The sequence below is a fragment of the Diceros bicornis genome, chromosome 25, assembly GCF_020826845.1.
Source record: "Diceros bicornis minor isolate mBicDic1 chromosome 25, mDicBic1.mat.cur, whole genome shotgun sequence".
Taxonomy (NCBI): Eukaryota; Metazoa; Chordata; class Mammalia; order Perissodactyla; family Rhinocerotidae; genus Diceros; species Diceros bicornis.
In genome coordinates this window covers 6,110,426-6,125,983 of record NC_080764.1, presented here as the reverse complement: position 1 = coordinate 6,125,983, position 15,558 = coordinate 6,110,426, and the positions used below count along the sequence as shown (strand labels likewise).

The following is a 15,558-nucleotide window of genomic DNA, read 5'->3' as shown; positions in this document are numbered from 1 at the left end:
CTGGGAGGTACTTTGCGCTTTTCCGAGTTGGCATGCTGGGTCGGCTGTGTTGCTGGCACCGTTGAGCTGCCATCCTGATGTTTTATGTAGAGCTGAAGTCCTGTTATAATTCAGCCTCATTAGCATCTCTTTTCAATGCTCGGCGACCGTATAAAGATGTTCGTGGTGATGCCAGAGCAGTAAATTCAGTGTCTTTGAGATTAGATCATGCCTGGTTTGCGGTGAAGTGGACGTTTCAACTTCTGGATTCTTTGAGAGTTGGTGACCTGCGGGTACGTGGCCCCTCGGGTCATCCGAACGGTTACTTAATGTGGCTGCTCCACGCCTTGACACTGGAGATGACTGAGGCTTTTGGGATTCGGTTTCCTTCGGGTCCGTTCAGGCAAGCACACGTTTGTGGGGTCTCCTCTGTGTGCTGGGCCCACCTCTGGGGGCACAGGGGTGATTGGACCTGACCTGTGCCTTCTAGGAGTTTGTAATCGACCAGCGAGTTGTACACATCCCCAGATCGTAGACTCCGGGATATCAGGGGCTTCCGTGAGCACACGGCTGGACCTTGCAGCCCTGGCCGCTGGGCACACATGCAGAGTGGATGGCTCTAGACAATGCTAAATGCTCCCTGTTACCTGGTTAAATTAGTGGTCACGACAACCGTGTGGTCGGGTCTGGTGATTATCCCTCTGCAGTGGAGAGACCATAAAAATAGAAGGAGTTAACGCATGTGCCCAAGGTCACGTGGCGATTCTGTGACGGACCTCCAAATTCTGTCGGCACCGGCACAGACCCTGGGCTGGGGGGTTTGGAGGAGGGCCAGATGCCTTCTGGGGACGAGGGGACGTTTGCAGTGGTCTTTAAAAGTGCAGTGTGTTGGGCCACCTGGCTCAGCTGCAGGATCTGGTGCTCCTGGAGTGGGCACGGCCCCAGCAAAGGTGTGGAGGTGCCCTGAGCCCTTCAGTGGAGGGGGCAGATGCTATGGGGAGTGCACTGGAGGACCGGGACGGTCTGTGGGCAGAGGAGTGACCTGATGGTCTGTGCTCTGGGGATGAAGTCTTGAGACACCGTGGAGGGGGATTGGAAGAGAAGGGAAAGAACTAGGAGCCTGAGACCCGCAGAGGCCAGCGCGGACGCCGCAGCCTTCCCGCGTCCGTCAGTTTCGAGCCCCTGAGGGTTCTAGCGGCTGCGTTCGGAGAGGCGGCTTGAACAAGCTGACCCACTTGCTTTCCGTCTGAAAAACCAACCACATCGTTACTTGTCCTTGAAGGCTCAGGTGTCCTTTGTGAGCCAGAAGGCTCTCGCGTCCCGGTTTCTGCTCGCCGGGTGGTGTGTGTGGTACACCTGACACTGACGTCCACCTGGGAGTGCTTCTTCCCATTCTTCCCGCAGACAATGGGCTTTTCTGTGCTTCTGCCTTCCTTCTGATCACCCCGGGCGAAGGGAAGAAAAGGACTGTTTCTGGGCAGAGGGAGCTATCTGACATCGGCTTCTGACTCCAGCTTTTTTTATATCTAGACTTCAGCAACTTTTGGGTTCAGAAGACCTACTTTCTTGAAAACGGATGGATTGCTCTGTTCTCGGTGGTCCCTGTGTCGGATGCCTGCGGCAGGTGGCTGGTCTGAACGCACACCCCCGCGGGCGAGGGCTGGGAACGCTGCTCCAGAGGCAGCTTGTCCCAATAAGCCCCTAATTGCAGAGCAGAATTCTCCCCCTGGGTCCTCACCCTCCGCACGGCCGCATCGTGGTAATTGGGTTCTTGGTGACCCACGACTGCCAGGCTAATGTAAGCCTTAATGGAAACTCTCTTTTTCCACCCAATTAAGTGGCTGGAGGTGGAATGTTTTGCAAGAACAGTCTTTTCCCAGTTCTTCTCACTTTGTCTCTAACCTAAATTCTCTGGTTAGCCCCGTTTAGCCTATGTAAACACATTTGTAGTCGTCCTTTCATCCTACGAGTATGTACTGAATGCTTACCGTGTGTCAGGTTTCGTGCAGGATGCGATGCCGTGGTCGTGAGCAGCATCGGCCTCTCTGCACTCCTCGCTGGGGGCAGGGAGGCGGCACACCCACAACTACACGATGGGGGACAAGGACTTGTGGTTATCACGTGCTCAGGGAGCTGTGGGAACCCCGAGGATGGACCTGCTGGGAGGGGGGGTTTGTGTGCACAGAGGACGCTTTCCTGACGGATCTGGGGGATGGGGTGGACTTAGCCAGGTACAAAGTGAAGGGGCCGTTCCAGGCGGTGGGGACAGTTGGGGCAAAGGGTGACAGACGCACGTGGTTTGGAATGGCCTCGTTGGAAGGTGTGTACGGAAGTGTGGGAGCTGCATCTGGGTCCATGGGAGGCGGGGTCTGCTCCTCAAGAGTCTTCTGGTAGCACTACGAAGGGTTTGGGTTTTACCCTGGAGCCAGGGGGAGGTCTGGGGAGCTCTATGCCGGGGAGTGACCACCAGTGTGTTGGAGGATCTGCTGCATGAGACAGGACTCAGTGTGCAAATGACGGAAAACCCAACTCAAAGTAAATTAAGAACAAAATGAAATTCATTATTGCATTTGACAGAAAGGACCAGAGGTGGCTGGCCTCGGGTAAGGCTTGATCCAGCAGATAGACAGCGTCACTAAACTCTCTTCTCTCAGCTCTAATGCCCCAGTGCCTTCACTTCCAGGTGCTGTGTGGTGGTAAGATGATGGGGCAGCTTCCACCTGCATCTTTCCTGGATCGAGGCCAGTGGGAAAGAGTGCCTGTCTCATTCTGCATTCATAGTAAAGTCTCCTTGTAGCTGTCGACTCTAATTGGGCCAAGCCCATCTCTGACTTGATAACTGTGTTCTGGGGAGTGCAATGTGCCCATTGGCTTCGATCTGGGATGCCTGTTCCACCCTGGGGCTGGGAGTTGGGGCTCCACCTGGAATATAAGGCCTGAGAATGGTGGCTGGAGGGGATGGGTCCCCCCAGGGGAAGGCTGGGTCCTGTTTGATCAGAAGAAGGGCTAATGGATGCTGGGGAGGAGAAACAGCCGAGTCCAGGATGGTCACCTGCAGCGGGGAGAGGCTGGCTTGGGGTGGGAAGGGGCCAAGGCAGGGCCTGTGGGAGGCTGAGTGGCCGTCCTGCTGAGAGGTGCCCCCGGTCGCCCCAAGGACAGGACATGGGGTGCAGAATCTGCGGGGGGTGATCTAGTCCCGCATCGTGGTCCCCACCTCTCTGTCCTTTGCACTTGTGCACGTGTTGGGGCCTTTTGCCTTCAGTCACCACCCCAGAGTCAGGTTGTCAGTCACTCGTTTTGTGTGGTTGGGGCTGTGCGTGTGGATCCCCCTCCCCGTTCTCTCTTCCTGTAGATCATTGCTGTGTCCCCAGAGGCTGGCAGTGGTGCCAGGAACATCCTGAGTCTCCCCTGCATCCCAGAGCCATTCCTGCTGTTGAACCATTTTACTGGGATGTGGAACCAGCCCTTTGAAATCGAGGGTCTGGGAGAAGCCAGGGTGGCGGGTGACTCCTTCATTATTGCTGCCGAGACAGCTGCTCCGCATTTGGCTGAGGATCCGTAACAGGGATTCACCGAGGACGAGTGAAATGCTGGGTGCTGCCCACAGGCAGGAAAGTCTCTGTGCTTCCCTTTGATCTACTGAAAGCTGGGAGATTTTGTGGTTTTGGGGTCCTGAGGGCCTTGGGTGGGTCAGATCGGTCCCTAACCAGCTGGGCCACCTCTGGTGTGACTCAGTCCTTCAGCAACCTCGTCTGTAATGGGAGCTTAGCAGGATAGAGTGTGTGAGCTGGGTCTCCTTCCTTCCTGAATGCCCGGGGCTGCGGCCGCTACTGGCCAGGTAGAAAGCTGTAGAAACGTGGCCCCTGTGTTCATCTCTAAAAGGAGCACAGAGTGTCACTGGCTGGTTTGGATTTCAGGAGCAGCCAGGACGTGGTAGTGCCTTCTATGTTCTTGCCTCTCCGGGTGTGGTCCGCGGACCAGCATCAGCAACATCACCTGGGAGCTGGTTAGCGATGGACGCCGAGTCTTGGACCCTGTCCCAGACCTGCTGGATCAGAATCTGCCTGTTAGCCCAGGGGATTCTGAGTGCAGCGAAGTTTGGGAGCCTGGGGGCTAAGTGGTGGCAGAGGCCCCCGGGCAGGCTCTGGCTGCTGATGGGAGGGGGGATGACGGGGAGATCCCGACGGTGACGGGCCATTCAGGGGTGTTGTCTCAGAGCTGGTCCTTTTCAGCCTGCAGGTCTCCTGGCTGGGTTCCCCGAGGACGCAGCCCCTCGGCTCCCCTCGCACACCTTGCCCAGGCAAACCCAGGCAGCACTGCATTTCCCCAGCGTCACCGGAGACAGATGCTGTGGATGGATCTGTTCCATAAGCGCACGGAGGAGCAGGCAGATGTGTTTAAACTGGTCCTGAGGAGAGGTGATTCCGAGGTTCTGAGCTGCATAGCTGCCCCTGCATCAGCATAAGGTGTTCCCGGAGCCTGGAGGTGGTGACGGAATTGCCTGGGTCAGCTCAGTTACTCCACCCCCCACATTAGGGCTTCTCTCTTGACGCCCACATGAAAGGCCGTGTGGCCCTCTGTGGCTTACTCAGGGGGCTGTGCAGCAGACACGGGCTCTCTCCCTGAGACCCTCCCACACGGAAGCTCAGGGTCTGAGGCCTCCAGGCCAGGGCTTCACCTAAGGCAGATGGGGACCCCGTGCAGGCCCGGATGGCTCTACAGCCTGGGTTCTGAGTCCCCTATCTCTGCCTTTATTAACCGACCCTTGTCTGGGGCTGAGCCCCTCAGGACAGGCAGGCAGCCTCACCTCCTCCCCTCTCTGGGCTCCTTCCCTGTTGAATTGGCTGCCCCCTCCTTTGGGCCCCCACTGTACTCTGCACATGCCCCTGTCGGAGAGTCTGTTTGTTGTCCGTTCTTTTAACTTTATTTTTATTTCACAAGTAACGTGAACACAGTCGTGGCAAAGCCTCCCCCAATCTCCTCCTTTCCTTCCCTCACTCGTACCTTCCAAAGGTAATGCTACTCTTGTCATTTTGGAGCGTATCCTTTCATTCCTTTTTCTATGAATTTAGATGTGTACACATAGAAATATATAGTTTTGAGTTTTCTGATTGTATTGTTTACATAAATATTGTGCTGCATTGTTTTGAAACCTGCTTTTTAAAACTCAACACCGTGCTAAGGACTGCACTTAATTAATTGTATGTTTGTTCCTTAAGAGCCTTCTCTGTGCCAGGGGCTAGGCTATGTGTTGGGGTGGAAGTGGCCAGGACAGTCCTTCCCCTGTGTCTGCTGCCTGCACCAGGCTCTCCAGCACGAAGGCAGGCCCTGTTGGCCCTCGACCAGTGTCTGTTAGATCTGCGGGCTGTAAACCCGGGGCTTGCGGCTGCCTGAGCAGGACCGATCTTCAGCTGCAAGCTCTTGATGTGGAGTCAGTAACGCCTGTTGGCCTCCTTTGGATGTTGCCTTATTGAAATGCTCACGCGTTTATTTTAGCTTGAGAAATGGGATGGAAGCTCGTGCCCCGCAGAGCAGACCCCATAAATCAGATGTTCAGGCTGCACGGTCCTTATGGTCTGAGCCGCAGTCACGGTGCTCTCTTATTCCCGAGGTCTTGTCCGCACGGTCCGGAAACTCACCCTCTGCTGAGAAATTGCAGCGTGTTACACGTGCATAAATACCCCGAGCTCGTTAGATGGGCCGGCGTCCTCGAGCCAAGGCCAGAATCCACTCCTCAGGGAAAACAAACCAGAGCTGCCACTTTACAGGTTAAGAGCTCTTTCTTCTGCGTTTTGCTGTGCGCATCGCTGAAGGTAATTTCGCTCTTTTCCCACATCTGGGTCAGGAAGGGCAGCTGCTCTCCCCCGGGCGCTGGCTCTCACTGCCTTTACCCTGCAAGACTGTCATCCCTCCATTGTAATCTTGAGAAGCCTGGAGATTGAGCCTGAAGTTCTTAACCTCCCGGGAGGGGCTGCGTCTCACGTTTCAAGGCCTTGACAAGGCTGATGGCTGGATGCAGCTCACCGTTGGAATTCTGCTCGGGAGCTGCTTCTGATGCCGGATCCTTGGATGTCAGAAAGCGTTGCCCTGCAGCGTCACCCCCAGCTGTTGAGTTTGTGGGTGTCATTGTTCTTGTTTGGATCTTATTTGGGCCTTGTTTTAACTCCACTGAGCTGTGAAATCTTCACATGAAGTCCCATTTGATTTATTTTTAGAAAAACCGCTCTATTAAGACCTTCATGGCTGATGCATTTAGTTATTCTGATAAATTATAACTTCTGCAAAGAAACAACCCCTCCGAGCGCAGATGGATGCTGGAGAATTCATGGAAAGCTCTCACTTCTCTGGCGGAGGCCCAGAAAGCCTCATTTAGCAGAGATTTCGTCGGGTTCCTACTTAAACACACGGACGTTAATCCCCGGTTCCCCCTCCCCAGCCCGGGAGAGGACTGGGGGTGGGGAACCGACTCGGAGATGCCGTTTTATCCTCCTGATTTTTCCTGGCAACTCTGATCAGGGACCACTCAGTGTCTTTGCGTAGGATCAGTTGTAAGTGGAAGTGAGTCTGTCTTGCAAAGGGCCGGTTGAGTGTCCATAATGAAGGCAGCTCTCCTGCCATTTTCAAGTTCTTCTTTTAGGCGTGGATCGGGTGAAGAGCGGCCGTTTTTGTTGGCGTTTTCTCTTTGATCCTGGTTCACACAGGCCCCGCTGAAAATCCTCCTCCTGATCTTTTGTTCTCTCTGAAACCAGGATGTGTATATATGGAGTGGAAAGCCCCCACCGGTGGCAGAGCATCTCTGCTGTGTTGAAATGACACATTTAGAAAAATGTCAGACGATGGAGTTGTCACCACTTCAGCCTCCGAGGACCGTGGCTCACCTGCCCCCCCCCCCCCCGTGAGCACTCTTTATCCTCGCTGAAGCCCCCACAGGTCAGCCCCCACTGGGCTTCCTGCACCCCATCTTTGCAGGGGTGCGTCATGTCCCCCCCCCCCGCCCCAGCACCCCCTCGCGGAGCGAGAAGCCCAGAAGCTTTGTGTTTTTACATTGATGCTTCCCTTGCCGTAACCTTGCTCTGTAAGCCAGCCTGCTTTCAAAGTTGTGTTTTCCTAATAATGTCAAAAGGGAAAAAAAAAGCCGCCTGAAAGCATTTTTTTTTGGAAATAGCCTGGGTATAAATAAATAAATAAATGAAACCCATACAAAGAGAAAGATGAAAACATATATATCAAAGACGGAACCTTTGCATTTGGCTCCGGGTATACATGGCCGGCTCTTTATGAGATGCTTTCAAGCGGCGAGGGTTTAGTTTCCGATTCTCTTTCCTCCTTTTTATGCGCTTGTAATTCCAATCAGGAGAGGTGGTTTTTTTTAAAACCTTGCCCAGTCTTTGGGTGGAGTGAAGGGAAGAGAGTGGGCTTTGGAAACACATGTATTCATCCATTCAACAGATGCCGAAAGCTAGCATTTATTGAGCGCTTCCTGCATGCCAGCGATTGTTCTGAGGGCTCATCCATTTAATCTTTGTAACTTCTCTTTGAGGTGTAGCAGGCCTCATTTCACAGATGGAGACTGAGGCACAGAGCAGTTAAGTAGCATGCCCGGGATCACCCAGCTTCCCGGTGGCCCAGCTGGGATCCGAAACCAGCAGACTGGCTCCAGGGTTCTAAGCCCTTCATGGTGCTGTTCCTCAAATATGAAGACCTACTATGTGCAGGAGCTCAGTACTGGAGTGGACAGATGGTCCAGAAAAGAGATGGTTACAAGGCTGTGTGATGTGAACTGGGCAGAGGGGAGCCTGGGATGGGAGGGGAGCACCCAGGAGGGCTTCCTGGAGGAGGTGGCCAGTAAGCTGAGGCTTGAAGGTGGGTAGGATTTAGCTGGGCACAGCGAGGTGCAAGATCAGGTAGAATGGGGTTCAGTCCGGACTCGGGGGCTTACTGGAGGTGTACGTCAGGTGCCTTCACCTCTAACAGAGGCTGGCTCAGCAGGACACAGCCGCTCTCTCACAGACTTGCTAGGAGATGAGATGAGTGGACAGCGCGAAAGGTGCCCGGCACATAGTAGGTCCTCAGGAAACATTAGTGGCCTTCTCCTCCTCCCACTGACAGGCAGGAACATGAACTGGACATTTACGGCGACCTAAGGTTGCAAACTGGTGGCCCCCGGCTGGCCCACAGAATTTGAATTATTTGCTCACATTTATAAGTTTGGAGATTCCACACTAAACCCCGTATTTCCAGCTTTTTTTTTTGAAAGCTCGTAAGATCCTGTGACTGCAGTGTGCACGTTTCACTCTGCTCCCTGGGCTGAGCGAGGAGTAGCTGTCCCCAGAGGGGCACTCATGCTAGCAAACGCTCTCCCTCGGCTTTCCTCCGACCTGGCCTCCATCCTCTCTCCCTCACCCTCCCGGCATCCCCCAGCCTCATGTCCTCTGTGTGGCCCACGGCCTGGGGTGTCACTGCTGCGAGGTGAACTTTGGTGCAGTGGGAGCATGATGGCATCCATTCCCTCGTGGTTGTCTGTCAGGTTTAGTGTGCACAAGGGCATTCATCTCAAAGCAATGGCAGGCATTTAGGAAAGCAATTAATCCTGGCCTCGTGACCGAGCCCCAGTGCCTTTGAACGCCCCCACCCATAGTGGGCACCAGATGCCAGCCGATCTTTCTCCATGACTCTAGACAGCTGGCATTTCGTGTCTTTGAAATGTTTGACTTTCTGGCAAATGGACTAGTACTTTGAAAACCAGAACATTCCTGGGATTAATGGAAAGCCACTAAGCTGGCAGAGTGAGGTGCTGGGGGAAAAGCCGTGGTTCAAGGGGCGCCCCTCCTTCCAAATGGCAGGCTGACCCTCGGAAGATGATGGTAAGATTGAGACCCAGCGCTCCTCAGCAAAGTGCCCCTTAGAGAACCCAGGCCATGAAAAATCGCAGAGTCCCGAGGAGGCATCTGTCGAACCCTCCCGTGGTTCAGCATCCATGTGCTGCCACGTTGGGCTTCTGGAATCCCGGCTCTGATCTGTCACCCATATGCTTTGCGCAGAGTCCCAAAGTCCCTTTTCCAGATTCTTGCTGTCTTTCAAGGCTGTGTTCAATTGCTGCCTCCTCCAGGAAGCCTTCCTGGGAAGCAGGTACTGCTGCCACTCTCCCGCAACCTTACAGACGGGAAACTGAGGCTTAGCAAGGTGAGGGGACTTGCTTGAGGCCACATGCCAATCTCACGTGGCGAAGTGAGATTCGAACCTGGGGCTCTGTGGCCACAGACCCGGGCGTAACTGCTGGCCCTGCCCTGTTTTCCTCAGGGCTCTGTGCATCACAAGCCCCTCTGGAATGCGCTGTTGAACCAGAGCCTTGAGAGCATTTCTCGTTTGTTAAGATCGCCAAATCCTGGGCCCTGTTTAGTGTTATCTTTGATGTTCAAGGGCGGTGTGGAAATTTCTGTTTTCATGTGACCCAATTTCTGTGCTTTGAAAGTGCTGTTCCCTCTCTCCTCCCGCTCCCTCTGTTTTCGAGATCAGGCAGCACGGCCACCTGGAAGCATTTCTTGAGCCTCCGCCCTCCCCATCAGTTGCCCTGGCACGTGTCCCGTGTCCAGGTGAGTGGGTGGCCCATGTGGCAGCTCTGGGGCTAATTGTTGTGACTCACCTGTGTGGCTCACCTGTGCCCTGAAGCCCACCTGGAGGACCCTCTGCTTATATGCAACCAGGGTCTTGTGTTCTTGCTTGGCTGCGAACATAACCATCGCGGAGGGCCTCGACCGGAAGGGACCGCCCTGCCTCTCTGTCCTCCTTCAGTGATGTCGGCCCAGGAGATGGGACTTGGGGGCGATGGTCTTCTGCGTATGCCCAGTTCACCAGTGCACGTGTACACCTGTTGTATACGTGAGGACTTTGGTGAAATATCCCTTTTCCTCCCTCCCTTTTCTGCCTTTGAAAGCTCTTTGCTGGTTAAAATACTCTTTGTAACTCATTATGTAGTAAAAATAATCGCTGACATTTGGTCTGTGTTTCCTCAACTGGTCCGGGTGGGGATCTTTGGAACGTTTTTAGGGGAGCGGGGCGGAGGGGGTCTCGGAAACCTACATGTTAATCACTTACTCCCGAAGGTATTTAACGTTTGTCTGCTTCTTGCGCGGAGTGAAGCTCAGGATTTGGGGGATAAAAGGATGGCTGTGCGTGGAGTCTGCTCTCAGGATGCCCCCGTGGGGTGGGATTAAGACGAAGTGCGTGCCTCCAGCGGCAGGGCTGACTTCCAGACTGGAACGTTGTTGGGAGACGGTCCACTTTTTCTTTTCTTTTCTTTTTAATTCTGGTAAAATATACGTAACATAAAATTTACCATTTTAACCCTTTTTAGGTGTACAGTTCAGTGCTATTAGCTGCATTCACAATGTTGTGCAACCATCACACCATCCACCTCCAGAACTCTTTTCATCTTGCAAAACTGAAAGTCTGTCTGCATTAAACACTACAGCCGAGCCCGGAGAGCCCACCGTGTGCCCAGCTTGGGGCTTGGGACCTGACGTTCATCCTTTCCTTCAGTCCTTCTGGGTGCCCTGATGCTTTGAGGAAACAGACTCAGAGAGGTTAACGAGGCTTGCCTGGGGTGGAGCCACCAGCAAGGGGGGTACCACCGTGGTCTGCTGCTCCAAAGCTGTCATGCCGTCACTTTATCTATCACCTGTCACTTCAGGTGCCCGGATTTGGAGCCGTTAAAGGTTTGAGGTGACTGAAGTATTGAAAAAGGAAACAGGCGTTCACCTCTAAGAACATGTCATCGAAGAGGAGAAGCCTGGGCAAGGCCTGGCACTTGTCACTGAGACCATGATGGAGAGAACTGGCTTTGTGGCCTGTGATCAGAGACCATTGCCCAGTGGTTCTCAGCCAGGGCTGTAAAATGTGGCAGGTGCCCAGGCCCCACCCTGCACTGATCTAATCACATCTTGGGGCTGGAGTCTGGAATCTGGCGAGCAGCTGGGTCTGGCCAGTGGGAGAAACACGGTGTTAAAAGTCGAGGGTGTTAGTCCCTGGGGTCTTGGTGATGCTCCCTGGCAGATGTGACTCCAGGCATTTTCCTGGAGGGTCTCTCTAGTGCAGGGAGTGAGGGATCCTTTCTGCCACCATGGGGTCTATGCAGCCCCTCTTGTCATGTAGCCCCTTGGACCCTGAGACCATTCAGTACTCCCTGCAGCCAACACGCGCGCAACTGGTGCTCTCTGGAGAGGAGGTCGTGGTGCCTCCAACTCAAAGCCTCTGGACCCGGTTTGTTAGATTCTGTTGCGTGTTCTAGTGGTCCCGACCCTGGCATTACCTCCCATCAGACCATCAGGATTCGTCCCCATGAACGAGGCCGTTGACAATAGCACGGCTGTTAAGTTCTGGACTCGCCTATGCGTGTGCGGGAAGGGGCCTTCACACTCGGAGTCCAGCGTAGGACACAGCTGTCCAGGGAGAGGAGGGGAGGGACCTCGCCTTTTCATCCAAACTTTGTCTGTCTCAGCAGCCTTGGGCAGATCTGGAAGCATCCAGAAGCTTCTGTGTCTTAGTCATGTATTCCAAAGAGCAGTTAAAACAGACTGGCAGGGCTTGGTGGGATTGGGGAAATATTTGGCGAGGGGGAAGAATTGCAGAATGTATTCTTGGTTCAGAGCCTTTTTCCTCGGACTCTCTCTGGGCATCCCGCCATTTAGGAGTGTTTGTTAAATCTTAAAAAACAAGAGATTTTGCTCTGTTTCCACTGCCAACATGTGAGACCATGGTATTTCATTTATACTAACCCGTTGTTTTCCTCTCTCTTTCTGCTCGACAGTGAGTGACCTGCAGGAAGAAGGCAAAAAAGCCATCAACTCTCCGATGTCCCCTGCCTTGGTGGATATTCGCCCTGAAGACACCCAGCTAGGTACCGTCGGTTCCGCCAGCTCCCTGTCGTGAGATAGTTGAGCTTCCACGGTGTGCAGCTGGTGTTGGTGAGGCCGCAGAGGAGCCTGTTAGTTCTGGCCTCTGGATCAGACATCACACCAGGTCACATGTGAGAGTCTAGGCTCTTAGCTCAAGGTCATGTTTAGAAAAGTCTGTAGGAAAATGCCAGTAGATTTTTGCCTCTCTGATTTGAAATGTAAGTTTTATTATTATTTAGGCATCGGTGAGGCCAGCAGATATGGAGATGACTGCCACTGAAGATATAGTGTGTTTTACTCATGGTTCCTAAATGAGGGGGACGCTGTGCCAGGCGGGGCCACACGGGGGGCACCAGGATCCGGCAGGAGACAGGAGGGAGGGAAAGACATGGGAAAAAGCCTTTATTATGGTTTTCATGGCGAGGAATGGGTTAGGCCGGGTAAGTAGGCTTAGGATAGCCTGATTGGAATGATTTCAGTGGGCTTGTGGGGGTAGGGGCTGTCCTGAGTTGTCTGTACCTGGTCCCGGGGTGAGTAGGGCAGAGGTATTGGCCAGCAGTGTGAGAGCCCCGTGAGAGCCCAGGAAAAGAGGGCCTGGGGGTGTGGGCTCTGGGTTGGTTGGTTTGCACATGAAAGGTACTCTCAGGGGAGTTGTTTGCTAAATTGAGAATTAGCTAACTCTGGGAGGGGCAGTCTCTCTAAGTCCACAAGGCTCCAGGATGTCAAAGCATCAGAAAATATGGAAAATGAGAAACATGGTTAATATACCCCCCTCTCTGTGCAAGCTGGAGCTGCCCCAAGGCCTGGGGCTTGCGAGGGGGGACCTGCCAAGTGTCGAAGGCCCCTGCACCCATTTCTTGGGACCGTGTCACAGCCCAGCACTAATGAGATGACGGCTGGGACACGTTTTCCTTAAAGCATGTTTTGGGATCCAATCAATCTGGAAGGCAGTCGTGGAACATTCCACGTATTTCCAAACCCTGGCTCAAAGGGAAGTCCTGTTGATTTCTCTTTTGTGGTTTCCACCCCAAGGCCAGGCCAGCAAGAGCTTGCGGATAAGAAATGCAAACCCAGGTTCAGCCCGCCGGCCTGCAGCCAAGTGCTGGGCGAGCTCCTGAGGTCCCACTGGGGTCCGCTGTGGGTCCTCCACATCCTGGAGGAGCGTAGCTCTTCAGGGTGCCATTGTGGATGGTCTCCAGTCTGGCTGAAGTTGCCGTCCAGGAGGCTGCTCCTGGGGCCTCTCTCCGAGGGGAAATTGGGGACCAGCCTGTGGGTGTGAGAGTTAGCACGATTTAGAACAAGGTCTCTCCCCTTCGGCACTGTGGGTGGTGGGCACTGGATAATTCTTTATCCTGGGGGCTGTCCTGTGTGTTGTGGGGTTTGATCAGCGTCCCTGGCGTCTACCCACTGGATGCCAGGAGCATTCCCCCCGCTAGGGGGGACAACCAAAATGTCTCCAGACACTCCTGCATGTCCCCGGGGGTGGGGGGGACACAGTCGCTCCTGCTTGAGAAACCTGCTTTACATCAGCAGGAGTGCTAGAAAATAGATTTATCTTGAATGCTTGGCAGGCTGTTGTTTTGTCAGTAATGCCTTGAACCTGCCTCTCCCTGGGCCCTGACCCTTCTCGTCTCACCATCTCTGCGAATAGCTGCTCTTGGGCCTGGGAGCGGGTGTTCTTCAGCTTGCTCCGTACGGTTCTGCTGGCCCCTGAAGCTCACGTGACCTTGATGAGGACCTGGAGCTGAGATCTGAAGGGTGAAGGGGATGTGAAGTGGGGGGGGGGTGTTGAACGGGGAGCAGCATATGCCAAGGCCCTGGGGCAGTGGTGCTGAGGCTTACTGAGGAGCAAAGGAAGGCCGGAAGGGCTGGAGTGGAGCCTGCGTGGGAGAGCTGGGGAGACAAGGCTGCAGAGGGCCTCGGAGGCCACGTGGAGGTGCTGGCCTTGATCCCAGGAGTAGTGGGAGGCTGCTGAGGGCCTTAGCAGGGACGTCACAAGGGACCCCTGTGTGATCCCCTCCATGTTACCCAGAGCATCCCTCTGAAGCGTCAGATCTGCACAACTCCAAAAATAGTTTTTCCACTTTGTCAGGTTTTAAAATTTGCTGCTGTGAAGCCACTGCCACTCAAAGCCATTTCATTTCCACCGATGCAGACAGGGTCCCCAGCTCCATGGAAGCCTGTCTGGGCCCCCGCCTCTGGCTCATCTCCACCTGCGTGTCCTGTGGGCCCTGGCCCTGCCCGGAGCCCCCGTTCTCTCTTATTTCCTTTAATTTCCAGGGGCAGTCTTGTTCTGCATCGTGTCTGTGGGTCTTTCCCCCCCCCGCAGTCCCACTTCTTCGTTATCACCGTGTTACTCCTTCTGTAACACACTCGCTGGTCCCTGTTGTCCATGGATCAAGGCCAGAACGTGGAGGGAAAAGCAGACAGATAAATAAACAGAAACAGAATATGGATGAACACAGTTGGCTGCGAAACATCTTTGTTTTGATTTGCCATTTCTCTGTACTCTTTTTTGCTGTACTGTCTTACGTGGCGGTGAGCTCTCTCCGTGAGCGACAACTCTTCCCCGTGGTTAGTAGTGGCTGTGGGAGCTCTTGCCACGGATCCGACTCCGGCCTGTGTGCGTGCCCTCCTCCCGTGGTTTCTCCTGAAAAGATGGGAGTGGTTGCGGTGGCGTTGATGAGGGCCGAGGCCTGGCAGGCTGAGGGAGCATGACCGCATCCCTTTCAGGAAGAGGCAAGGCGTGAGGACGCCCCATCCGCCTTCCGGAAGGCCGTTCCCCGCAGGCGGCCGCCCGCCCTGGGCTGTGTGATGCGCGGCCGACGCAGGGCCGTTTGGCTCGTCCTCACTGAGAAAATGATGGGGTTCTCTGCTCTCAGTCCGTGTCCCCCCGATTTGTGCGAGGGGGGTCGGCCGCCCCCTGCATCCCTGCCACTCCCGCTAACGCTGACTCTGCCTCTCCTTTGTCCCGGCAGAGGAGAACGAGGAGCGCACGATGATCGACCCCACCTCCAAGGATGACCCCAAATTCAAGGAGCTGGTCAAGGTAAGGTGGGGTGTCTGGGTTAGAAGGATCCTGTTAGGGCAAATATTTTGGGGTTCAGGCTCTCGTGGGCAACAGGAGCAAATCCTGGGGGCTGGTGACAGGGCCCTAATGCTGTGTTAGGCGGAGGGACGTGCGGGTAGAGGAGGCTGAGCAGAGCTGTAGAGGCCTGGCAGGAGCACCTGCCAGGTGCCCGGCTCTGAGACTGCTCCTTGCACGCTGCTGGGCAGACTGCGGAGGCCGTTTGTAAGATTCGGAAGGAGCAGCTGGAGTGGACTCGCACAGCACATCAGTGGGTTCAGACTCTTTCCGGAGCATGATGGGGGGATTCACAGGTGGCTCTGAAGAGTGGACACGTGTGACCCCTCTGGCCACTCCTGCTGAGGAACCGTCCGAGACCGGCACCCCTGCACTGGGCGGACGGTCCGTTTCTGCCCCGTCGGGAAGTGCGGACACCGGCTAGACCAGAAGATGTTACTTTGTTCCCAAAAGTCAAGGAAGCAGTGACGGGGAGGGCTGGTGGCTCTGTGGCTTCTTCGCCGTGGCAGTGGCAGCTTCTCTCTCCCCGGCTGGTTTCTCGAGCTCCGGCTCGGCCGTGAGGCTCTATTTGTGGTGTTTGTCCGTGTCTAAGCGAGGATT

At 54.7% G+C, this 15,558-nt stretch overlaps 1 protein-coding gene across 2 annotated transcripts in view; it reads left to right on the top strand.

Moving 5' to 3' along the window:
- PARVB (parvin beta) overlaps nucleotides 1-15,558 on the top strand; it is a 107,396-nt gene that overhangs the window by 38,236 nt on the left and 53,602 nt on the right. For both annotated transcript variants that reach the window (XM_058568173.1, XM_058568174.1), the window contains exons 2-3: nucleotides 11,786-11,875; nucleotides 14,852-14,922. In XM_058568173.1, coding sequence (XP_058424156.1) covers nucleotides 11,786-11,875; nucleotides 14,852-14,922 — 161 coding nt within the window. The remainder of the gene's footprint in view (nucleotides 1-11,785; nucleotides 11,876-14,851; nucleotides 14,923-15,558) is intronic.